The 26,837-nt window shown below is 40.6% G+C and overlaps 1 protein-coding gene across 4 annotated transcripts in view; it reads right to left on the minus strand.

Moving 5' to 3' along the window:
- The window catches only part of Srgap2 (SLIT-ROBO Rho GTPase activating protein 2), a 225,118-nt gene that overhangs the window by 20,802 nt on the left and 177,479 nt on the right, over positions 1 to 26,837 (minus strand). For all 4 annotated transcript variants that reach the window (XM_028764589.1, XM_028764587.1, XM_028764588.1 and 1 more), the window contains exons 11-17: positions 19,509 to 19,593; positions 16,998 to 17,025; positions 15,249 to 15,273; positions 8,733 to 8,793; positions 4,204 to 4,281; positions 3,286 to 3,420; positions 934 to 1,039 (exon numbers count right to left, since the gene is read on the minus strand). In XM_028764589.1, coding sequence (XP_028620422.1) covers positions 934 to 1,039; positions 3,286 to 3,420; positions 4,204 to 4,281; positions 8,733 to 8,793; positions 15,249 to 15,273; positions 16,998 to 17,025; positions 19,509 to 19,593 — 518 coding nt within the window. The remainder of the gene's footprint in view (positions 1 to 933; positions 1,040 to 3,285; positions 3,421 to 4,203; positions 4,282 to 8,732; positions 8,794 to 15,248; positions 15,274 to 16,997; positions 17,026 to 19,508; positions 19,594 to 26,837) is intronic.

Here is a 26,837-nt window from a genome sequence, read left to right on the forward strand (position 1 = left end):
TTTTCTCTATTCCTTGTTCCCTAATTTCATAACTGCCCTTATGTTCTGCAAAGAGTTTAGGATTTCTCTTGCCTCCCCCAGCCTATAAGCAGGTCCTGTGTGTCAATGCTGTGTTTAAAGTATGTCCGAAGCCCGACCCTTTGTGCTACCTTCTGGTCTACTATCACCTCAGCTAGACCATGTCACAACCTTGAAGTAGGTCTCTTTTCTTTTTGATCCTCTGCAGTAACTTCTGCACAAATTAATTGGCATGTTTGAAAATAAATACCCGGCCAGGCGGTGGTGGCGCACGCCTTTAATCCCAGCACTTGGGAAGCAGAGGCAGGTGGATTTCTGAGTTCGAGACCAGCCTGGTCTACAGAGTGAGTTCCAGGACAGCCAGGGATACACAGAGAAACCCTGTCTCGAAAAACAAAAACAAACAAACAAAAAAAGAAAATAAATACCTAAAATCAAGATCATACCATTTTTCTCTTTAAAGGCTTTAAGTCATTTCCCAAATTCAAACCTACTATCACTATACCTCTCAAATCTTCAATGTCCTTAGAGCTCCTTCCTCACCCTTCAGACTACTGCTTGTACTCTGTCTTCCCAGAGAGGCCTTTGTGGCAAGCACATCTCTAAATTGGCTCTTCTTCCTTTATCTTTTGTCCATTATGACCCCTGAACTCTGTTCCCATCTTTGCTCTTCTTTTTCCCTTAGCAGCTATTCTACCTGAAGTATTGACTATTGTCTGTTTCCTTCTTTGGATCATGAGCTAATGTTAAAAGGCTTTTTTTTTCCATTTGACAGTGTATTTTTAATAGCCTAGCACTGTAGTTGGTGAACGGTAGATTCTCAGTAAGTGTCTGTTAGGTTGGACGATTAGACATAGATTCATGTGAAAGTTCTGTGTAATCAAAGCCAAGTCTTTCACTGTGAAGGCTACTCACTGATTGAGGAAGGCAAAGAGGTATCTCATGATAATCAGAGTGGGCTTAGGCAGGACCAGAAGAACTTTCCGGATATGCACAGCTCTCTCTTGCAGGTTGTCCATTGCTGAAAGAAAAAAGGCATGTTATCCTCTAGCATGACTGCAATCACCAGCACCATAACTCACAAAGCGAGCAAAACTGTCCCATACACAGCCCTGGGATAGTGACAGGAGCTTCCTCTTGGATGTTCTGTGGGATGAGACTGTTTCAAAAGGGACCCACACCCTGACTAATACAGACTCAAGGTCTATCATGGGCACAGAAGGAGTTGGATATATTCCCCCTCTAATTTAAACAATGATACACATAGACAAGGCCTTCATGCCTCCTGGATTTTCAATTTGGCTCAGCATTTGGACTGAATACTTACTTGCTCCTCTTGGTTGTTCTGAGAAAGATCTGGGGCATCTAGGATGCTAGTTTTCTTTGCTGTCTCTGTGTTTGTGAAAGTTCTGTATGTAGTCAAAGCCAAGTCTTTCATTGTGAAGGCTACTTACTGATTAAGGGAGGCAAAGAGGTATTTATTTTATGATAAACCTGTCATGACTGTTAAATAATCAATCTTGAAGGGCCTTACACATGAGAAGGGACAGAGGCTGTGGAAGTCCTTTATTGACCCCTCTGTACATAGTTATCTCTTCCTCCTCTAGATAAGTCTGGCTTCCTTCTCCCTTATCTAAAGGAGATGTGAGCAGAGACTGAGTAGAGGGAGAAGACTGCAGGACTCTGGAAAAGTAATAAAATCTGTGAAGAACACTAGAGAAGATTCCTAGTTTTTGTGCTGTGGTCAGGTTAGTTTCAGATTTGGTCATATGCTATGACCTCTGTCATGAACAGCCTCTGACTTCCACAGTTTGACAATACAAACATGATCTGGCAGCCTATATGTGAATAAGAAATAGCAAATACTGGATTAGAATAAGAAAGAACTGGGCAGCTGAAGAATCTGGTGTGTCTTGGCAATTCCAGCCCAATGTAAGGGACTTCACTTGGGTCCAGTCTTGGAAAAGATATGAGATGTGACCTAAGTAATCCATGTTTGTAACTGTCACCTAACTCCTTCCCATTAGACTCTCACAAGCATATAGACAAGAAAGAGAACTAGCATTCTAGACGTCCAGGCTTTTCTCAGGACTGAAAGAGAAACAGGTAAGTATCCAATCCAAATAGTAAGCAAACTGAAAATTCAGGACGCATGAAGGCCTTGTTCAACCAGGGAAAAGACCTTCCCAGCATTTACTCCCTTCACCTTCTGGGGCCACCATTCAGATAAGGTCTCTCTGTACTGGCTATCTTTATGTCAATTTGACACTAGCTAGAGTCATTTGGGAAGCAGGAACCTCAATTGAGAAAAAGCCCCCCTTTGATTAGCCTGTGGGTAAACTTGTGGAGTGAGTTCTTGATTGATGTGGGAGGGCCCAGCTCACTGTGGGTGGCTGGTGGACTCAGTCATATAAGAAAGCAGGCTGAGCAAACCACAGGGATCAAACCAGTAGGCAGCACTCCTCCATGGCCTCTGCATCAGTTCCTACATCCAGGTTTGACTGTATTTGAGTTCCTGCTCTGACTTCCTTTAGTGATGGAAGTGTAAGATGAAATAAACCCTTTCTTCTTCAAGTTGCTTTTGGTTACTATGTTTTATCACAGCAATAAAACATAAATGACTTGATATTATTTTAAATTTCCATAGATTTCCCATGGAATCAAGTGATAGATGCTTCAGTATCACTGACTAAGCTAAATGCATAGGAACAGCTTTCTAATCCCTAACAGAGAACTTTAGTGAAAACAGAGATCTTTCTCTGGGAAAATATTAAATGGTACTTTTAAGTGCATTGAAGGGCTTTTCTTGTTTCCAGACACATGTGAAAAATGATATATGTAGCAGGTAAGCCATGGCACATATAAAACAACAAGCAGGGAGCATGGCCAGTGTTTACACTTTTCTCTGGTCCTGTTAATAGCCCCGACATTGTGTATAAGCTTCAAGTATCTGACAAGACTGGATCTTATGAATGAATATAAAAGCATTTTACTAAAAATGACAAAACACAGAGATAGGGAGGAATTAATGACTGAGATAAATTAGAAAAAAAAAAAAAGCCAGGAGTCTTGACTTGAATTCTATACTATGACTGTTAAATCATTCTTTCTCTTCCACTATTAGGGATAAAACAGTGGAAATAAAGAGGAGAAACTCACTGGAAGAAATACATTAAAAAAAAACTTTACTGAAAAGCTTATAAGGAAATAAATTGACGAAAATTTCCAAGTATCTTGCTGTCATTCATGGGGCATAATGATACTTACTGACACAGGCAATCAAGTCATGGAAGATGTCTTTGGGGAAGAGCGGGTGTTCCAGGCCCCGGAAGTAAAGCTTGAGGACACCAGCTATGGAGTCCATGTCATGGTCATTCTGGTCCCCAGCCAGGGGGTCCTCTCCTGGAGACAGGTAGCCCCCATCCCAAAAGGAAAGAAAGAGAGTTAGGCAAATCACAGAGGCTGAGGCAGAGATGGTGGAGGGGTGACCTATTTACATCTGCATCTCATTACCTCTCTACCCAGCAGGATGGATGGCCACGATGTGGCACTGTTGAAGCTAATGAACATTCCCTGTAGGTTGGGAGGTAGAAACCACAAACTGTTTCACAAGAATCATGAAACTTAAAGGAGACTGAGCCTCTGGTGGAGGGAAAACAAGGCTAGGAGGCCAGTTTCTCTGACTACCATAGCAGAGAACACCCACCGACAGAACAGTCATCCCAGAATCCCCATGGAAAATTTCATATCAAGTGTAATTAAACTTAATGATAACACCAACCCTAAATTGAAACTATATATATCAATTACAGTGACAGAAATTGCCAAAGCTTGCCCATTCCCTTAATAGAACACAAGATGATAAATGGGATACAATGAAGAGGCACATTAGCCTTGATATTAAGTGCTACCAAGGGTTCTGGATAAGGCTATAAACCGCCTGAATATATAGTGAGGACCTGGGTTTCTGGCAGATTACCATAGGAATGAGGCAGGATGGGTGGGGCTAAGAAAGAAGGAAGCTGGGACATGACCCAATATCTCTCTGTGTATCTACTGAAAGTACAGAGAAAGCAGGCAATTTCTTGGCTTTATAAGCACAGAGAACTCTACAGGAAAAGGTGGAGCCAGCTCTCGGGCTGGCAAACATTTAGTCTTATCTTATGGCTTTTATTCCCACCTCACCTCTCTCAAAGGCATTTTTTATGTCGTTCACTTCTACTTGTGATCCAGACACCCGGAAAATTCCCTCATGTTGTAGGCCTAGAAACACACAAAATAAAGTGCTCAAAGTGAGAAACAGCAAGTTCACAACCATAAATCCCATAAAGATGGGATTAGAATTCCCATCTCCACTGGTACCATGTCTTTGTCTTTTTTTTAGGACAAAGGAGAAAAAACAGGTAGGGCCCTGATGCTGGGCAAGTCTCTGGGAGGAGGATTATGAGGCATTGGTTGTAAGGGAAGCATCAGGCCCAAGGGATGTTCGCAGCTTCTTTGCTCACAGGGAGACTAGAGGCTGCGGCCTCTCCACCTTTCATTTTTTGTTCCCACCTGTAGAGTTGGGAAGCCACTTGTTGGTGCTTTCTTATTGCACACAGTCAGGAATGGAGGCAGGTAAAACATTAGGTACCATTAGAGAGGTTAGAGAAAAATGGGTTGTTATGACTTCGTTAGCATTTTAACACTATCCCCAGTATTCTAGAAAAAATTTCTGAACTGATAAAAAACAGAAGACATAAAGACAAAAATGACCAATCAGTAGACAGCTTTGTTAGTCTTTGTCCTAGGCACTGGTCCCTAACTGCTGTCTTTTTTTTTTTTAAAGAAAACATGTATATAGTGCATTATGAAGTGTACAAAATATTATCTTTCATGACTTTGCTGGAGTAGAAATAGTCATGAAAAACAATGCTATCTAATGACTGCCAGTAATGCTTTCTTAGAAAGTATTTGGTCCTCATATAACCGTATAAAGGCAAGGTTAGCAGTAATCCCATCTTCTAGATGAGGGGACTGGTGAACAATGACACGAAGAACCAGGACCAAAGCTAAAAGGAAGTCTTGTTGCAAACACAGACTCAGTTTTCAGTGTCAGACACAGAGCCTGTTGCTCTGCATGCACAGAGGATGGGAGGAAGCCACCTTGGCCTGACTGTTCTTAGACATAGTGTACAGAGAGCACCACACATGCAACTGTAAACCACTAAGAAAAATCAGGAAACAATCCCTATTGATTGGCTTGACTACTATCTCCAGCTATATCAGCACTTTCAGCCTTTCTCCAAGCCTAGAACTCCTTTGTCAACATTTCTCTGTGATCCTCCAAAACCTTGATAGAAACCTCAGATTGATTCTAGACAAACAAAACAGAGTAAGGCTACATTTTGTTAGCTATTTCATAATTGCCCTTGAGGTGAGGGGAGCTGTATTCAATTAGTTAGATCCTGGAGGTATACCAAGACTGAAATAGTGGAATCTGACTGAAAGTAAGTGAAAAAATGTCATTACCTAGCTAAGGTTTGAGCTGTTTGTTCCTCTGAGGTAATCGGTAAAAAAATTCTTCAGAGAATGCAACACTAAAGTCCCATCAATGCTAGTATGATGGTACTATATTAGTACTTACCAAATGGAGTATGAGAGCCAGAAATTGTTGTTTAAACACAGAACGTATCATGAATACCAAGACTCTGGCAGAAACATACCCAAGGACTTACTGGAAACACAGAGTATAAGGAAATGTCATCTCAAACCAGGCTGCTTGGTGTGTTTTAGCTGGGAAAGTGTGCACAACTTTTTGAGAGGATCAGCTCAGTACTTCTGGGTAGGTTTGATGGCTAAGGAAATGTAGCCTTGGCCTATGGGACCAAGGAAAGAACAAATGACAGATGAGCTCGCTGGAAATCAGACAACTGGCCTAAAATACTGAGCTCTACTTCAGTCTGGTTTCCAGTTCTCCTAGAGAATGGATTCTCTAGATTAGGACCACTTACTATTAGGACATTATTATTATTTGTATATGTGTGTGTGTGTACACATATGTGTATGCTATGTCACATGTGTAGAGATCCATGTTCTGAGGATTGAACTCACATTATCAGGCTTGTGAGGCAAGCACTTTTACCCACTGAGCCATCTCACTGGCACACCAGACAGATCTTTTGAGTATGTGTTATGATAATTTTGAGAAGAGAAACAATAAGTTTTCTAGAAAGGAAAAACCAGTTGGCATTTTGGTATAATGCATAACCAAAATAACATATCTATAATCTTTAGTCTGTGTTTTTCTTAGCACAAACTAACATGAAAGCATAAAATGCCCTTGGATTTGGGTAAACTATTTGAAAATGACATAAAACCTGCTGGACTTAGCTGTTGCTAAGAGTTGTTCTCCTAGAAAATTCTTGATCTGACTGTTAAAACAACCACCTCACATTCCTTTCTTGAAAATGATAGATTTAAAAAAAAAATCCCTTCAGGGTTAATTTTAGTGGTTCCACGGGTTCCTCCTCCTCTAAGTCCTCATGGATCACCCTGACACTGCACTACAAAGAATGTTAATTTCCTCATCTTTATAATGGGCACTATAATATTTATCTACCAGAGGATACAATGATAGTTAGGATATAAAAACTCCTAGCATTTGCATTGCCACAGACTACTTTGAGGCTAACAAAGGTTATGAATCCACTAGATGTACATATACCTACTGTAGCCAACAAAGCTATAAAAGCACTAGCCTGTAGCTTCATCTCCGGTCAACCTCCCCTCACTCTTCTGCTTCAGCCTGTGTACTTTCTTACATATGTCAAAAGGTCTTGTACTTTGTGTTCTTTCACCACAAAATACTCTTCCTCAGATGGGACACATCGATTACCCCTTCCTCATAACTCCAGCCAAAGTGTGGGCTTTTCATGACCCACTACAACAGTGCCTCTCTCCATTTCCCATCCTGCACCCTGCTTTTCTTTTCTTCATAACATACATCAGTACTGGAAATATTGCTAGTTAATTTGTTTACTGGCTGACCATGTTTGGTCTTCAGTGGAACAGAAGTTTCAGGAAGAGCTTTTTTACTGGTCTATAATAAGCAATCAATATAGGGTTTGTGTTAAAGGACAAATGAATGCATAGGGGATTGAATGAATCCACAACTTCTTCCTATTGTTTTTTAGGAACTAACAATCATTCTACTGAACTCAGCTTGAATTCATCTTTTCCAGCTCCTTGGTATTAACTACTGCTATCTTGTAAAATTTCTTATTCTGTTACTATCAATTACTACTGCTTTATTTCTTTTCATTAACTTATTATCTGCTTACTTATTTTCTTCCAAATGCATCATAAAACCACTTAAAGACAAGATTAGTATGTTACTTCTCTTTATGTTTTCTTTTTTGGCAATACATGATGCTTAGCATTGGTTAGAGGCTTATAAAATACTTGTTTGCTCAATAGTGATGAAGAGTGCTCATACTTCAAGAGAACTGAGATAAAAGAAATTTATAGTTGATGGAGATTAGGATATGATACAAGAATGCTAAAATAATTACTGTTTCAATAATGAATCTAAGAATATTCCAGTGTATAGGGAGAATGGAAGGCAAGCAAGAGACAGAGAATAAAAAGGTGCCTGGGAAATTAGACAAGCAATACCTGGCTTCCTTAGCTCCAGGATGGACATTATAGTATTTAAAAACTAGTTCTAATGTAGTTTCTAAACAGTTAAAGGCCAGTATAGATATTCTAAATATTCTCTCACCTTTGGAAAATAAACTTGCTGGTAATTAAGTACAACTTGACTAATGTTGAGAAAGAAAGAGCCAGTTCCTGAAGACTCTCAAAAGGTGAATACAACTTTACAACAGTTATTGAGCTCATGGGAACATTATATCCAATGAAACCAAATTAAGACAAAAATCCAAATATTATATATACAATCAGTGCAACGTCAGAGATGAAATTGTTTCAAAACATTTCAGTAATGGTTAGACTACGCCATAGAAGATATCTATATACACCAAGACTATAACTCCTGGTTTCATTACCACCACCACCACCACCACCACCACCACCACCACCACCACCACCACGGAGTCAAGCTACTCTTCTTCACAAAGTCGCTGGGATTTAAACTCTGGGGCTATAAAAGAGTAAGTGGCTAGGTCAAAACATGTCTATTACTGAGATGTAGATATGACCTTTCTGAAGAAGTCAACAGCACATGAATGAGTTAAGACTTTATTCCTTTTCTAAGAATGTGAGGATGGGAAGGCAATCTCTCTTCTCTCTCTGGTGTATATGCACATAAGTGTGTACATGTGCCTGTGTGCAGTATGGAGGCCAGAGGACAGTGTTGGTTGTTCTCTATTCTAATACTCTCTGCCTTTGAGACATGCCTTTGAAGCAGTGTCGTTTCTCCAAACCCAGATCTTATAGGTTTCTTTTTAGGGTTAGGGTGGCAGCCATCAAGCCCCAGAGATCCTGCTGTCTTTGTTTCCCACAGAATTAGAGTTACAGTTGTACATAAGACCCGGTTCTCCTTGTTATGTAGGTTTTGGAATTTGAACTAAGGTCCTCATGGCTGTGCAGTGAGTGATCTTAACCACTGAGCCATCTCTCCAGCTCCAACTACCTCTATTTCTGTTCTATAAAGGATTCTTTGAAGTTCTTGCTTTTTACACAAATATGAGCAAAGCTGTATTTCTGCTTACCATGTCTGCTAATAAACCGGATACAGCTTTCTACCACCAGAGGAATTGCCTGGCTGGAATCCTGAAAAACAAAAAGAAATAAATATAAAAATCAAAAACCAAAAATAGATTCTGAGTCTGGTCTCAAAATGGAGATACCACTGCTGTCTGGTTGCCCCCCAGCCTGACTGTTCACTGATGCTGATAGGGGAGGGGAGGAGAAGGAAGATCGTGATCTGAAGGAACCAGAGCACTTGAGGAAGCTGTCTGAAAACAAGGTGACAGTTTAAGAGAATATTCTGAGAAATGAGGAACACAGACAGCAGAGTAGTGAGAGACACTCCCAAACAAAATATTCCAGGGGCTTTTTTTTTGTGAACTAACTCTTGTGTTGAAGAAGTAAATGCAGCCATGTGTGCTTGAGCAACAAGGTTGATGGGGTGTGGTAGAACCAGAGATAACTGTTTCTGGAAAGGATTCTGTAAAGCCTGGTGCTCGTTAAGAGTGAAGAGAAGTTCTGTAGGTGGTATTAAAGAAGATACAGAAGAGTGTAACTTGAGAGACTACTTAGAAAAGTATGTTAAGATCAAAACCGTACAAGCTGTGGAGGATAAGCAAGAATGGAAAAAGGAGGATTCGCTTTGTAACTTGATGGTCACGCTGCAGTTGGTACAACTGTTTAGAAACACTACAGTTAATCGTCATAAAGGTGAAGGGAATTCTAAACAAGACATGCTATCTGCTGGATCACGGAGAGGTAGTGGAGGTGAATCTGGCAACTTTACAGGTCAAGAAGGAAACTTTGGAGGTAGTGGAGGTGATTTTGGTCATGGTGAAAATTTTAGTGGAAGAGGAGGCTGTAGAGGAGGACACAGTGGTGGTCCTGGTTATGGAGGCTGTAGAGGAGGACACGGTGGTGGTCCTGGTTATGGTCGTAGAGAGGCTGTGGTGGTGGAGGTGGTGCTGATCAATATAATGAGTTTGGAGGTGACAGTGGCAACTATGGTGGTAGTCCTGGTTATAGTTCTCAAGGCACAGTGCTGGTGATGAACCAGGATATGGAAACCAAGGTGGTAGATGTGGTAGAGGAGGAGGATCTGTGTTACAATGAAGGGCAGAATTTTGTTGGAAGGAACTATAATGATTTTGAAAATTACAGTGGATAAGAGTGAACAAATTATGGCCCATGAAGGGGGGCAGTACCGTAGAAGAAGTACAGGCAGATCCTATGTAGTGCCTATGGATATGGTTGTAGAAATGGTCACAGAAGGTTTTAAAGATGAATAAAAAGGGAATGAGAAAGAATGAGAGAGAGAACAGAGATAAACAGAGAAGAGAGATGGACAGAGATAGACAGAGAGAGACAAGCAAAACGCCCAAACCATGCACATAAAAAATAAAACTTAAAAATCTAAAACAAAAATGGTTTAGTTGGCACAATAAAGGTAAAAAAGAAAAGAAAAAGCAACTCTTGGAGTAATGATAACCTGGAAGTACATATAGCAAGATTCTCAGATGTCTACTTTGTCTCTTGTCTTTTGGTGTACAATCCTGACTGTGCCACTGAATTCATATGGTTTTGAATTTGCTGCCTACAAACTGAGGACCAGTGGAGAGGTTGGTTACCTTCCTTATTGGTACATGAACATACGTGGTTTTTTTTTTTTTAAAGTTTTAAGTTGTATTTATTTTATTTTGTGTGTATGAGTGTTTTGCCTACATGCATATCTATGTGCCACTTGTATGTCTAATACTCAAAGAGGCCAGAAGAGCACACTGGATCTCCTGGGATTAGAGTCTCAGGTGGTTGTAAGCTACCGGCAAATTGAATGAGGGTCCTCTGTAAGAGCAGCCAGTGCTCATGACCACTTAACCATCTCTCTAGCCCCAAGTACATAAACGTACAAAATGTCTACATTTATAGAGGTGTTAGGCCACACACAAAGTATTTAGATAATGTAGAAATCAGATTTAGTGAGGTTAAATGGCTAATCGTATCACACAGCTAGCAAGTGAAAAAGCCAGGACTTTCTTTGTTACTGAATACTTTGCTGTCACTCATACTACAGACTGTAAGGGTAGTAAACAGTGCTTGCTAATTATTACTAAAAAACAGAAAGGTTTTGTAAAGCAGCCACATGTGTAACAATTCATCCGTATGAAAGAAGAACATAAGAGATGCTCTAAAACCTAGTTTCAGATGTTCAGGCAAGACTAGACTACAGTGTGGTAGAGCCTTGTATCTTCTGCCCATTTAGCAGGTTGGATTATACCCATCTGGCTTTGAATTTTCAACTGTAGCCATGGGTTTGGCTACTATAAGGGAAGCAGCTGGGTCTCATGAAGGAGTCAGGCTGAGAGAAGAGATGGCTTGGCCTATGTAGGCTCCAAGCTTGCCAGGGATCAGGATGCTGCCAAAGTGGAACTGGAGCCAGAAAGATCTCAGTGTCACAAAATGCTCATTTTATTGTTATTTTCTTTTGAGACAAGGTCTCAGTAAGTAGCCCAGGTTGGCCTGGAACTCACTATGTACATCAGACTGGCCTCAAATTCACACAGAAATCTGCCTGTCTCTGCTTTCCTGGGATTGATGACCTGTGATATCCACACCTAGCTCCAAATGTTCATCTTTGTACCCCCCAAACCTGACTGCTTTCTCTAGCTTTACAGGTATAGCAGCCAGCATCTGACATTCTGTTAGATCCAAGTAACCTTGCCAGGCCAAGTAACTTTAGAAGAATCTTTGTCCTTTATCCTAATGTAAACACAAGGTTCAACTATTACAAGGAAAAAAGCTTTCATTCTTAGGAAATCATGTAGCAGAGAAATAATGAACATAGCTGAACAGATTTGCAGAGTTTTTCTGGTCCCAGATTTTATCTAACATGTAAGGAGGACACTGGGAAACTTCCAGGTTACTGGCATTAGTAAACTATGGAATGCAGGGCTCTGTCTGGTTATGTAGGACATGTAACATCAACAGCAGGATGACTTCTGGAGAGTCCTCAGGGAATAAGGCATGAAAGCCAACCTGTATGCCTACTGTCACCAAGAGCCCAGCAGAAGTAACCCAGATGAATACTCAGTGGTAGACAAGGATAGGGCAGAGCTCTCTCCTACCACAGAAGGTTAGAATGGAGTCCAAGGCAGAGTCTAGTAAGGACCAAGAGCACAGAGGTTTCAGACACTCCCATTATCCTCGCTGCTACCTGTGATGTTTCTAAGCCACAAGTGAAGTCACTTCTCCAGATGTGCCTATGTGTTCCCAAGGTATCCACAAAGACCTACATGGACTGCATACAACTTCCCCAGCCCGTTCCATATATTTTTCTCCCTTCTTTTCTTTTTGCCTTCTTTTCTCAATGTTAGAATCAATGTCAGCCATCAGTTTCATTATTTGACTCCCAATGTTTTGATCATATAACCTTAGTTGGAGAGGGCTAGTAAGGACAATCAGGGCAAATATCCATTCAATCAGATTAAGGAAGCTGAGGGAACTGACAGTTGATATAATTTGGAAAGAGTGGAGCGTCAGTCAGTAACTTACAAGAGAAAACTATCAAGAAGACAGCTATACAATATACATAGTTTGGCAAAGTTTCTTTCTTTTAGTATTAATTGGATTTATATTTTTTGTCTTAGAACTTATTTTTTTTTAACTGGCACATAAAATCTGTACATATTAGTGGGATACTATGTATTTTAATACATGTAGATACTGCATGACGCTTGAGTCTGGAGAGATGGCTCAGTGGTTAAGAGCATTTGTCCTTGCAGAGGGTCCAGATTCAGTTTTCAGCTCTCACATGGCAACTAACAACCATGCTAACTCTATTTCCACAGGATCTGATGCCCTCTTCTGGCTTCCACAGGTACCACATACACATGATGCACAGACATATATGTTGGCAAAACATCTGTATACATAAAATAAAATAAAATAAAATAAAATAAAATAATCTTTAAAAAGAGACAAGCACAGAGTAGATCATACCTAAGGAAAACATTTAATTTTCAAGGATCAGAGAAAGTAGGATCAGGAAAAAAGTGAAGAAGTAATGGGTAGGAGAGAGAAGACGAAGGGCTTGACTGGAGCACGGAGGCCTGTAAGTAACAGCTCAGGGGTCTCCTCCTGTTTAGGAAAGGTCTGGGTTGGTTTGAACTTAGTCTCTACAGGAAAACAAATTTCCAGATATTCATTCTCTCTCTCTCTCTCTCTCTCTCTCTCTCTCTCTCTCTCTCTCTCTTTTTCTCTCTCTCAGAAACAAACATTGATTTCCTGGTTATTTACACAAACAAGATCTTCTAAATTATGATTTTACTACTCTTAACATCTAAGAAAAACTTCTTGCCAGAGAGAAACTATAAGAAAAACCAATTAAAGGGGCTTATCGGATGAGGTAAATCCTGGACTCTGATGCAAATCTAGTACCAGGGGAATACACCTTGCCTGCAAAAGCTTTAGTGCAGCAATTGCCATGTGAAGCAGGCAGGTACCACTCCCGCTGATGGCGACTCTAGTGAAGGGCAGACACTGCCTAACAAACTCCAGCAGCCCTGCAGCTGCAGCAGAAGCTGCAAAGCTCCCACATGCAAGCTCTAGGTCTAAGCAGGAAGTCTAGAGTGAGATCAGAAATGAAAAGAAATAAATTGTAAGTTCAAGCCTATTTAATAAAGAAAAAGTGGTTGCTTATTCTATAAGATATATGCCTATTAATTTTAAATGCAATAAATTATCTGAGAAGCATTCCATTCCTTTTGTGTTTTAAGAGAAACCTTGAGAGAAAGGAGAAAAAAATTATAGGAATAAGATGGTAGAAAGTTATAGTAAAATTTTTATCATTTAAATAATGCATAGCCAGGCCTGGTAGTACATGCCTGTAGTTCCAGAATTTATGAGGTAGAGGTATCAGGATCCTAAGTTCAAAGTCAGATTGGATTGTACAATAAGTAACATGCTGTACTTAAAAAATAATAATAAAGGAAAAATAAAAGAAAGAAAAGAGAAAAAGATTGATTTTTCTCATTAAAATGCTATCTATAGTCAAGTGGAAGACAAAGGCTAGAAAGATGGCTGAGCAACTAAGAGTACTTGCTGATCTAGCAGAAGACCCTGGACTGGATCAGGATCCATTCAGTGGATTAGAACCCACACAGTGACTTACATTATCTGTAACCCTAGTTCCAGGGGATCTGACACCCTCCTCTCCCTTCCACACAGGCACCAGGCACGCACATAATGTACACACATACATGCAGGCCAAACACTCATACACATGAAATAAAGTAAATAAATCTTCAATGTATTGAGAAATTGAGGAGACAACAAAGCCTGTGTCAAGTGAATACCATAGTGGACTGCCCACCATGCCAGAGTAGTTAGATCCACGAAGAGAGTGCTGGGTCTGGGAACTGTCCAGTCCAGAATCCCTGCACCCTCTGCACCTGATGACTGCCCCGAGTCTAGGGCCACTGTGCGTTACCACAATTGACATAAAAAGTTATATTTATAGTTATTTGTGTATTTATGCCACATATATGCAGGTACCCAACAGGCTAAAGATGGTGTTGGATCTCCTGGAGCTAGAGTTACAGGCTGCAGTAAGTGCCATGACATGGGTGTTCTGGAAGAGCAGTGAATGCTCTTAATTGCTGAGCCATCTCTCCAGCCCTGCAAGTGATTTTAAAAAAAGGCCTAGATCAGCTTTTTCCTGGGTAGACAGAAGGCTATTTCTGAGCCCTGCCTTCCACCCTGTACTTGCTAACTTTCTCTCCTGCAAAGCTGGTGTGAGAAGCTTAGGGAACATGAAGTCACTTCAATACTTACCATAGACTATAATTAGTGAATGGAATTTTGCTACTGCAAAAAATACACTTCATTTAAATGTTTTTTCCTTTTAAAGTAAGTAGGAATTGTACTGAGATTTCCCGATGTAGATTACTCAAGGCCACTGCTAAGATTCCTCCTAACATGGGTAAGAACTGGCTGCTCAGCGGTGGATTTTAGTACAATGGTGAAAGTCAGTACAATCCTGTCAGGCTGAGCACTTCATTTGTATCACTCTCAAAACAGGTTCATATCTACATTATTAGGGTATGTCAGGACTATGTTTAAGATGATAATGTTAACAGAAGCAAGCAAACCTACAAACTTAAGCAAGATGTCTCCGCTTGAGGATCAGCTACTTTGAGTTGCTGGAGTATCAGTGTATATGTAAGGAAGTGTGAAGCCTCTTTATGTTGTCCGAGAGAAGAACATCATGGGCTGTTATGGAACAATTTGTTCAAGTTTAAATCAAACCTAACCTGTAAGAAAGTTAAATGAGAGATCCAACAAGGAGAAGACTGGATCATGAAGCCTATGATAATTCCGGAAAACTCGAATCCGTGGTTGCTACAGTCTTAACCATACTGTAACTAAAGGTACAACCAAGCACAAGCATGAGGTCAGAGGCATGTCTGACATTCAGTCATGGCTGGGGAAGTACTGGATTTTCCTGAGCCAGGTTGGACAGTCTGGCTCTGTTGGGCTCTTACCTGTTTCCTCACGGTTGAGCTTCGCCTGTGGTTGCCCCATCGATCAGAAAGGGCCAGTGCAGCAACAGGAAGGAAAAAGAGAAAAAGGACAAAATGAAACAACCACTCCTAAATCCAGAACCAAAGCTTTAAATCATGTAAAACAATTGTAACAGCAGGTAATGAAACATATCACAATATTGAGATCAGTCCCAGAAAAAGCTAAGAGACTTGCCAAGTTATTTCCCAACAAAAGCCTAATAAACTATTCTTTCATAAAAGCATAGTGGTCCCTGATTTAATGTCTACCACTGTTCAAAATTTAAATAGGAGGCAAAATAGTTTACTCTGTAGTAAAGCAGAATCATTTTAGACAATTTAAAGATCTTTCTGTATGAAAGGAAACAAAACTAAACACCAAAGAGTGTACATCTTCTTTTGAGTCTCTAAGGGACCACCTAAACTAATTAATTAATTTTTTGTTTTTTTATTTAGATGTCAGGACATTCAGACTGAAAGGAACCTTGGGGCCTCTGTCAGTGCTTTTCAAGCCACGCTTAGCTGTAGGAGCCTTTTTCTCAAAGGGTATCAGACACAGAAGCATACTACTCAACGAGGAGGGTAGCACTTCCCTGCTTTGGGAAGGTAGGAAATGGGTCAGGATGCTGGACCTTGTTCCGATTCTGCTGCCAGCCTGCCCTTAAGGCACCTTGCTGAAATCATAGCGCTTTTCTGAGCTAACAAAATGCTCTTGTCTTCAACAAGAGGAAACTGATATTCTGAGAGGAGAGATGACTAGTCCAAGGTCACATGTGAAGAAAGGAATAAGCAGCATGGGAAATCAGTGCAGCTCTTTTTAGTCTTTCCAGAGATGTGCTACCTCTGATGAAGCTAAGACTATACCACTAGGAGACAGATTCTATTTCTTCTTAGCTCCCGCCAGTCCTCAAGAGTGGTATATTAACAGGACCTCAGCTCTAATCCACTATGACAAAATGATGAAAATCAGATTAAATCATCAGTAAATAGTGAGCCTATAGCTGTAAGTGGCCTCAGGACCATATAGAGTTCCCAGGTTGATATCTGCTACATTAAAGCGTGCCCTCCTTTAAAACCAGCACATTTTCAGGCATCTCAGGGTGCTGGCTGAACGAATCTCTTGTTCTCTGCCAGCTCATAGCAGCATTATGACTGTGAGGGAAACTATTTGGCTGAGGTAGAGAGGGAGGGAAGGTGGAGAAAGACCGGGAGGACTGCATACTTGAACATCAGCAAAGACTTCTCCCAGTGCTATTTGGCAAGCCGAAGCGATGTAATATTTCATTACCCACAACAGTCACTAATTAGTGCCCATCATCTTTTCCACACACTTAAAAAAAACCTCAGATCAAACGCTATCACCTAGTCCTTTTTGTATCAGAGATTTCCTCAAGGTCACATGTTGAAGTCTTCTAGCTAAGAGGTTATCAAGATCCAGAGTCCAGTGTTTATTTTCTTTACAGTATTGTGGCTTTAGGGAGTTTCTTGAAGATTTTAATCATGTGACAACTCCCATGACTTTATTTTGCTCAAACTATCCTATATGGCAGCAGCAATTCCACAGCCACTTGAAAGGAGATGGGGTTAGAAATGCAAAGAGAAGGAAGCAACTCCTGCCCCAGGACACTCGTTTGCAAAATCATCCAGTATCTTTTAACAACACAACTCTACTGCTCTTTCCCAGGTGGCTCCCCCCACCCCCCCTTCTTATCCCTTCCCAGGGCCACTTACCTGGCAAGACTACAATCTGTTCGCTGACCTGTGGAAAGAGAAGGGCAACATGCATTTGTTGAAGCAGAAGGGTGGGGAGATCTGTACGCCCTAGGAATTACCATGCCTTTTATATCTTCCTAGAGAGCCAGAGGCAGGAAAGAAAAGATTGCCCCAATCTCATTGTGGATAGAAACTCTGCTGCTCTAGGTTCTCTGGACCTGTCAGCACTACTTCCTAAATGAGAAAACAGGCATGGATGCATGGGAAGAACAAAAAAATATTATAAGCCTCCCCATACATGAAATTCAGCTTCTTGTGTATGTGGTAAGTTTGTGCGTAATGGTGGCGAGAGGTAGGTAGGAGACATGGGACATGGGATAAACTTGCTTGTTTGTCACTATATGAACAAACACACTTACACACACAGTTGACTTTGGAGAGGAGAAAAAGGAATGTGGAGGGAGGAAGAAGAAGATATGTAGGTTCTAGTTTTGGAAGCACACTAAATTCTCCTGTTAACAGGCATAGTAAGGCAGGGAGGGATAACAGTACCCACATGGGTAGCAGATGATGACTTTCAGTCTAATGACAGGTGGTAAGGTTTTCATAGGCCAGAGACGGTTTTGAAAAATGAAATGGAAAACCCTAAAATTGGTAAGAAATTTTTTTTAATAAAAATATGTACATATGCATGCATAAACCATGATATAATATGTTGCCTCCTTTGGACCAACAGTTAATGAAGCTTGATCTGTCTTAGCTAAATCAATGGCAAACTCTGGTGGGCACTGAGTCAGGAAAGACAAGATCAACTCATTCTCCTTATTCAAGATCCAGGAAAGGCAACTCTGAGGGTTGGGGGAAGGCAGGGTTTTTTCTTTCATTTAGTGTTGCTAATTGTTAAGATAGTTCAGCTCATTTTCAGCAATACCATCCCCCAAGCTTTAACAGCCCTGCTACCAAAGGCTCGGTTTTCATTTGCAAAAATATTATTCTGAGCCATTATTTTCAGCATCTGTCCTACTTCCATTCTGGAATATTCATGCACATCAATTATCCCTCTGTGGCAAGAACAAGAGGCTCGTGCATTACGGGGACACAGAAGGCAGGGACATGCTGATTTGCACTCAGGGTGATTTCTAGCTATTATTTTTCTTTATCTCTGGAACTTGTCATCTTTAAATTATGGCAATTTAGAGCTCCAGTGGTCAACCTCCACCCCACTAGGGTAGCATTATTCCGTGCATACATGTGTACAAAACATGTACACACACATGGCTCCAACGCCTTTCCACCTGTCTTCCAGGCTGTGTTGATATTGTTTTGAGAAAAAGAAATCATAATAAGTTTCTTCAAATATTTTTTTTCTGGGCTGTCTTTCCTTTAACTCTCCATACAGCAGCTTGGTAGCTCGGGAGGAAAGACTGTGAGCAAACCTGGTTCTCATGTCTAGACCTGAACGGTTTAGGTAGGAAAAGATCACAAGTTACTAAAAGATTTTTTTTTTCCACATTAAAGAAACCATCTTAAAAAAAAATCATAAGATCAAAGATGCTAGAGAGAAAAGAAATCATCTGGGGGAATTGTTCAGGGCAGGATAAGGACATGGCAAGAAGAGTAGGTAGGTTTAGTCTAGTCTGATAAACAGGATATTACAATTCTTGAGCTAAAAAAGCCAATGTGTCTTGTAAATTCTGCTTTACTTCACAGTTTGTCTGTTGAGTGCTCGAGAATTTATTTTAAAGTATTAATTGTCTTGTATGAGTGCAAGTACACTGTCAGTGAGGAGAGCATGTGCTCCCTGTGGAGGACAGATTAGTGGGATAGGGAGGAGGGGCAGAACATTCAGGGGCATCCCCAACTGGAAATCCCATTAATCATAGGATGCTGAGAGCCAGGCAGGAGACCCGGGCAGGGTGCCAAACAACCTCGGGCAAGCTTCTTTTTCAACCTTCACCTTCTGTTTGACTGCTGACTGGGGAGAAAAAGTCCAGAATGTCTGTTCAGTTCTCTGCCTCAGTCCTTTCCAGTGTCTGGGTAAGATTATTGCCAGACATGAGACAATACATTTAGCACTTTGGTCTTAGTTCAGCCATGGTAGAGAGATGGCTGCCACTTAAGTAAAAGGAAATGAAAGCTAAAGAAGCAACAAGTGTGTCCATCCCCCTCCATCTGAGGACCTCCTTTCTCCCCAGGACTGGGAGTCTTAACAAGTATCTGGAGAGGCCATGACCCTGTGCTCCTTTACTACAGATGTGGCAGAAAGGTGAAGGGTCTGGGTGGAAAGAATATACGTTCCATTTAAAGAAACATGATGAACAGGAACATTTCTCACACACTGCCGTTTTCCCACTGTTCAAGCAGCCGCTGAGGGGAGGGCCTTCACAGTGAATAGTCTAGGAAGAGAAATACATTCCTATAACCAGTTGGGGCTGGCTGGCTGAGGACTGGAGGCACATGCTTAGGAAAGAGCGCTGCTACTGGGCCTCTCTGCTCTGCCAACCTCCAGCAGAGCATGCTCACACTCACTTTCTCCCAGCGTTTTCTGCAGGAGGTCATGCTTGGCTTGTAACTTAGTGATGAGGTTCCTGCCCTCCAAGTACTCCTTCATTTTCTGTAACGGAGAAACAAGAGAATTTAGATTCCTGAAGAAACACAAAATACAAATGTCCACCTGGATGATTACTTTTGAGAAGTCATTTGATTTCTGACTTTCTGACTCAAATTCAGGCAAGACCATTTAAATTCTTTAAAAAAAAATCTCTCTCTTTCTCTCTCTCTCTCTCTCTCTCTCTCTCTCTCTCTCTCTCTCTTTCTCTCTCTCTCTCTCTCTCTCTGCTGATTTTCATGGTAGGTGTATAGCCTAGATGGGATTTTCCTATAAGTTTCATGCTAGCCTGTAGAAGAAAACTGTTCTCTAAGGAACGAAAGCAGCAAGGAGGGTGGACGATCTTCCTGAGTGTCAGTGCTGTTGGTGTGAAGACATGCACTTGCTGTCTGCCACTTAGGTTGATATCCTGCTCCCTCCAGGGTGCATTTCATCGCCCTAGCACCTGTGTCAATGGTAAACCTAACCTGCAGGGCTGCCTTGTATAAGCCAGACCCTAAGAAGTCTCATCTTTTTTTCTAATACAGACTTCTTGAAAGTTGGGAGTTTCTGAGTGCTCAGTTGGAGCGGCTGCCACCTAGCACATGTACCTACAGATGCCAAGCACAAGCAGGTGCCTTGCAATAGCAGGTGCAATACGACTGCTGTTGTATTTCCGTTTTGACATCTCATCTGGCTTGTGAGAGACTATGCTTGACTGGATAATTCACCAAATCTTCAAAACAACTACATAAATTACTAGTATCATTACTCCCACTTTATTTGAGTAATGAGAAGACAGTTTGAAGAGATTAATGAAACTGCTCAAAGGCCAAAAAAAGACTGATGGAGTCACTATCTGTTGTGTAGCAGGTGTTCCCCTCACCACCCCATCGAAACATTCCATTTCCCAGGGAAGCTCCATAAGAGAGGAAGTAAAACTCAAAAACAGGCCCAGGAAGTTTCTAAAACCGATCAGATTCAGTAAGCCCTCTCCCAAGAGTAAACAATACAGATAAGACTACTGAGTCACTTCAGACAAGTCCAGCTGCTACAAAGAAGCAGGGGACAGCTGCTGAGCTGCCTGGAAGAGGTTCAGACTAAGCCACCTAGAAAGGACACTCTTCAACCCATTGAGTTGCCTACAGACTATGCAATGTTCCCCGGGTGCCCAGCTTTTGAGAGCTTTTGGGATGAAAATATCTTTGAGTCATTCCCGTTTCTATAGGTAACCCTCAAAACCCTATTGGTTCACAAGTAGGACTTTGGTGGTGTCCCTGTTTTGGTTTGTCATGGGTTCTGCTTCTTGGGTAAGCAGATGTGTGTTGTGTCTTCCCAGGAAAATCTTGTCATATAATAGTATCCAAACATGCAGGTTGACAGAATGCTGGGTGCTCTGAAGCATTATAATAAAATGTTCCACCTACTACATTAAAGAGCCAAAGAGAAGCAGAACAGACTTTCATAGTAGTCATTCTTTGTACATTAACAGCAACCTACGCAGCTTTAGACTACTTTGTACACAGTCTTTCATCTTATCTCATAATAAGCCTACCCATATTTGAGGAAGATAGTAGTAGTTCTTTATTGGAGATGATAAGACAGTCCTAAGAGAGAGGGTATCCCTACAGGCTAGTAGGTGGTAATGCCAGGTGAGGATTCTTTTTCTATTGTCCTCTACAGCCATTCTTGAGGCTCTGAGGCTGCCTTGGCTATCTCCTGATCCACTGGTTCATATGATGGGGTTTAACTTAAAAGCAAATGGGAAGGTCTCTCAGAGCGTGATCCATAAGTCATAGAAGGACATGGCTTTGCTCCAATAAATAAACATTTTAATAATAATAGTGCTGCCTTTTACTGTGCACTAGCTAAAAAAAAGAAAAAGAATTATACACCAAGCCTTTGATTTTATGACTATTACAACTTCATTAATAATAAATAAAAAGTGAGAAGTTCTGAGTTCTCTTACTCTACATTTTTCTGTGCAGTATGAGGTTTTAACTAAGAGCTTGCTCTCTTCTTTCCCATTTAAAACAAAGAAAAACTTGCTTTTCTGGGAGATGCCCCCAGGGCCTCTTGTGCTTGCCCATGTGGTCCCATGAGTAACTTGTAAATCCCCATGGCACCATTTTCATACAGCCCTATCACACCAGGGTTATCCCTCTGGCATCTTTCTATCCAGGGGCCATGTCATTGACTATCCTGACAATTGATGATGCTTACTGCCAGATAGTAGACACTTAATAAATAAGTATGAAGAATGAATAAATGGTGAGCAATCTCATTCTCTTCTGTATAGACTGTTCCTTGCAATTATAAACCCAGCCTCTACTCTAAATAAAACAAACCAGAAACAAACCCTATGCTAAATCATTTCTGTTGCCTTATTTAAGGCCTGTTCTCTGATCCTTTATGCCTTTGCATGAGAACATCTGCATGAAAATAGGCTCTCTTGTCACCTTCCTCTTTCCATCTGTTCCAGCTGTCAGCTCGCTTGCTGTCAGCCTTCCCTAGATGATATCCTAATCCCCATCTAATGTCTAATTGCAGATTTGGAATCATACTTAGGACCCCGAGTGGAAAAGCCTCTAGGAAATATCCATTGCTAATAGTACAACCCTGAGAGGCCTATCTTTGGAAGGTTATCCCAGGAGTCTCAAGGGCTTCCTAAAGAAAATTCAAGAAGCTATAACCTCTAACACAGACCAGAATGCTCAGATACAGCCAAAGGTCTGAAAGGGAATGAATAAAAATTCCTTTCTCTCACTCATTCTATTATCCATTCCCAACCCTTCCCTCAACCCCAAGTTCATGTTCACAGCTCACTGGGTAACTTCAGCTGTCACTTGCTGAACCATTAAAACAAATAACAATCAGATAAAAAAGTATGAAGTTACCTTTTTAGGTTCCATTAATCTAAAGGATCAAATTGTATCAAGATATGCTCTGCATCCTTAATACAAGAGTGGGAAGAACTTCGGGTGTGGCATTTAGGTGGGAAGGCAAAGGGATCCCAGAGTCTGTAGACATGCTATCCATCACTTCCTTATCTCATCCAGGAGTCAAGACAGACATGCTTGGGATAAATAATCCTGTCTTTATCAGGGGAGTTGAGGTAGAAGGGATCAGTTGCTGCTGAGCAGACAGAGCTGAGACAGCTGAAGCCAGGGGAGGAATAACTGGTCGTTTGATGATTTAGCATAATATCAAGATTATATATAACCAGACCACACACACAGACACACACACAGACACACACACGAATATACCAGATCACAGCTCTAAGTCTAGCAGCTTGCCCGATGGACAAAAGACTGCCTTCTCTCCTTTGTCTTATCCAAATCTATCCCTAAGAATTCAGATAGTTTGACTTTATTTCATCAGCCACAATTTTCAATCCCTTCCTCATCCTACCTCCCACTTGAGAACTTCATACTTGGGGCTAGAGAGGTGGCTCAGCAGTTAAGAGCACTTACTGCACTTGTAGAAAACCTGGGTTCAGTTTCCAGCATATACATGATGGCTGACAACCAATGAGGTAAAGTTTTGGGGTTCCAATGCCCTCTTCTGAACTTTGAAGCAATTGCATGCAGATTAAAAACTCACACACATAAACAAAAGTAAATCTGAAAAATACTTTCTTTTTTTTAAAAGAAGAATCCCACACTCCAATCTTTCCATAAAAATGTTTAGGAGACACTCCAACTTCCTAAGGCTTTGATAATTCTTGGCTAACCAGAGCAGAGAACTGGTTAAACGGAGATGATGTAATTATACAATGGAATTCTGTCCAGCCATTGGAAAAAGATTTCTGTGAGATATGGCACAACTTTTTTTAGACTAACATGAATAACATTCAAAATAAGTGATGACAGTCCAGTGGGGACAGTGAGAGTGGCATACTTGCTTGTCACACTTTATTTCTTAACATTCCACTTGCAGGGCTGAAGATGGAACTCGCAGTGTCACCCAAGCTAGGCAGGCACACTGAACTACTGAGCTACATTCCCAGCCATGCTTGTTACAATTCCAGTGTAGTTTATTGTATTAAGGGGCACTCACTGACAGATCACCGATTGCCTATGCATAGAAAACCACTGGAAGGACAGTATATACTAGTTTCAATCCATGGCAGAAGGGAGGTGTCGGGGTAGGTAAGGTGTGTGTGCTTTCTCTCTAGTTTCCTTTTGATATATTTTAGTCTTTTTTAAAGGGTGTCACAACAAAAAAAGAAGTAGACACTGAGGGATAATGTACTATAGAAGATGAGTGACAGCCAAAAAGACAAGGGAGGTCAGAAAACACTTCCCTTCTAATAATAAGGGGGGAAGAGTTGCTGAGCCTTTCTTTCCTTTTAGCTCCTCAGCAGGGCACAGAGGGAAAGCTCATGCCAGCAGGTGACCCGTGTTCAGATCTTGATGAAGGCTTTGTTCAAGCTAAGCATCCGCTGCATCTTTTTTCCTTTTTCTTTTTCCCCCCAAAGCTTTGGAATGAGAAGGCTGGGTTAGATGATATTTAAATGTTGCTTCAAGTTTAAAGACTACTGCAAGCAACTGGTCTTTGTAAGGCATGCTTCAAATTTCTAATTGATGTCTTATGGACAGATTAATCTGATACAGTAGCAAGCAGTCATAAAACTATCCCAAAAGCCCACGTGGTCACTAGACACAATAGCTGTGACTCAGGCTGTGATGAGGTTTATCTTCACCACTTTCCAAGAGCAGGGAACTTCCAGGATGTGCTGCTATGCTTTTTTTTTCCCTTCACTGTTTAGCAAGCATAGGCAAGCCCTCTGTTTTAATATGGAGACCTGAATGTCCATTTCACTACTAGTATCAAAAATGCCCTGCTATCAGAACATAAATTACCTGATACATTTCATATCTACTCACAAAAGTAATGAATTCTTGCAAATCTAGAAAAACCAGAGCTCATTGCTATTAGTTAAAGCAATGTGCACAAAACTCAGGAGTATCATGGCTCACAAAGCCAGGAAATAGGTTGCAGAACCCCAGTGTACTGAGATAAAAGGGGTCAGGTGGGTAGGATTTTAGAAGTCACAGGTTAGGATAAAGTTATTTCTTTCTTAAAAATGAGTTATTTTGAGTGATGTGCCTGTGTGTGGGCATGTGCATGTGTGTGCTGCTCACAGAACCCAGGAGGACTGAATCTTCTAGAGCTGGAACTATAGGCAGTTATGAGTCTGCAGACGTGGGTGTTGGGAAACAAAGTCACATCCTCTGCAAGAACACTAAATGAGCTCTTACAAGTGCTGAAGCATCTCATCAGCCTTCTTGTTTTGGAACAAATATCAACTTCTCAATATGTATGTTATAGATTCATTCAAAGCAGAAAGTAATTCTGAAAAAGATTGGATTAAGTATAGATTTTTTTTATATCCAAAATTTCTTGTCTTCTTCTCTTTTGTTGTTGAGGGTATGTGCATGTGTGCATATACGCCAGAGGTCTGTGTTAGTCACAATGTCTTCTTCAGTTGTTCTCTAGCTTATTCTTTGAAGCAAGGATTCTCACTGAACCTGGAGCTTACCAATTTCACTAGACAGGCTGGCTAGCAAGACCCAGGGATCTCCCTGTTTCTACTCCCTAGCTCTGGAATTACAGGTGTCTGGGTTTCTTTTGCATGGGTTATTCAGGTTTAAACTTAGGTCTTCATGCTTGTGTGGCATGTACTTTACTGATTAAGCCACCTCCCCAACCCCTAAGCCCTCAAATTTCTTAACTGGAGGGCTAGAGAGGGTGAAATGGTCAAATACATGGTACACATGTATGGAATTCTCAAGTTTAAATTTAAAATATAAACATGAAATTTATATATTATATGTAAATTTTAAAAATATATTTTAAAATGGAATCTTCTGAAATACAATAAGATTGGGTCATTGATATTTAATCAGCTCAGAAAGAGTTGCCAAAAATTCTATTATTAAGAGGCAATATAGTTTGGGAATGGGGACAGTGATAGCTCCCATTAGAGTCAAGAAGTTCTATTAACATGACATTTAGATTTCTGAAGGCCTTTATACTTTTACATACTCTGCTCTCCTTAAAGAACTTTATTCTCCTTGCCAATCCTCTCTGACCTATGCATATGAAACACACAAGACAGTCTGTGTGCTTCCCCAGCACCATTCATCCTTGTTGTTGCTCACACACGTTCATGCACTTAAAGACTGTCCTTTCTTATTTAGAAACACATGAAGTCAGAGCTACAGTCCCCCTGTATATGCCTAAGCCCCCATTCTCTTCTTTCTCTTCAACTGCAAATATTCCCAACTTGTAGCATAGAATCTGGCATGCAGTAAATACATGATAAATGATCAGTGAATAACTTAACATGCTTGAGTTAGTAATGATGATGGTAAAATGAGTAGCAGTTACTGCGTGCTGTGAACTAGGCAATGTGTCTTCCATTCTCTGTCTCGATCTGCGTATGCTTAGAAGATGCAACACAGACTGGAGGCAGAGCTTAGTGGTGTACCTCTTGCCCAACACACATGAAAGTTCCACTCAGAAACAAACAACAGCATTCCAAACAAGCAATTAGAAAATATAATTAAATGACTTATATTTATAATGCAATTTATACAACAATGCCTCATTTTTGTAAATATAATTTTAAATACATGTTCATACCTATTTATTTTCTTCTTTCTGCTTCTAAGTTTTATACAATGACCCTGTTTTAAAATGTTTTTCTTGATATAACAAAAATTTTTGAGTTGTTTTAGAACAATATTCTTAAATCATATTCTTTCAAAAGTCTTCTATGGGATTTAAAACAACAAATACCAAGGATTTGGAGCTTAACTAACTGAAACAGATTTACAAAAACACCAATCAATCATGTTAGGGCTCTTAAAGAAAAAAAGGAGAATGTTCAAAAAAATTAAACAAATTGTCCCAGCTGGAAGAAAAATCTAATTTGCTCCATGCTGAGTGTGCTTCATGACTGGAAGACAAGTGAAGTCCTTTCATTTGGTCAGTGTGTATTTTCAATGGCCATGTGTTATCTTACAATAGAAAAGTCAGTTTTTCTTTTATTGGTCATCAGAAGATAAGGAAATAAATTTTGGTGCAGGCAAGAAGTCACAGTTGGCAAGTTCAAAACAATTTAATTATTAAAAGGCAGCACAAAAGACCAGCTAACAGCTTTTTAAAAACCTATTAGTATTTGTACACACAGACACAGACACAGACACAGACACAGACACAGACACAGACACAGACACAGACACAGACACAGACACAGA

This window comes from Grammomys surdaster, unplaced genomic scaffold, assembly GCF_004785775.1.
Source record: "Grammomys surdaster isolate TR1022 unplaced genomic scaffold, NIH_TR_1.0 145, whole genome shotgun sequence".
Classification (NCBI taxonomy): domain Eukaryota; kingdom Metazoa; phylum Chordata; class Mammalia; order Rodentia; family Muridae; genus Grammomys; species Grammomys surdaster.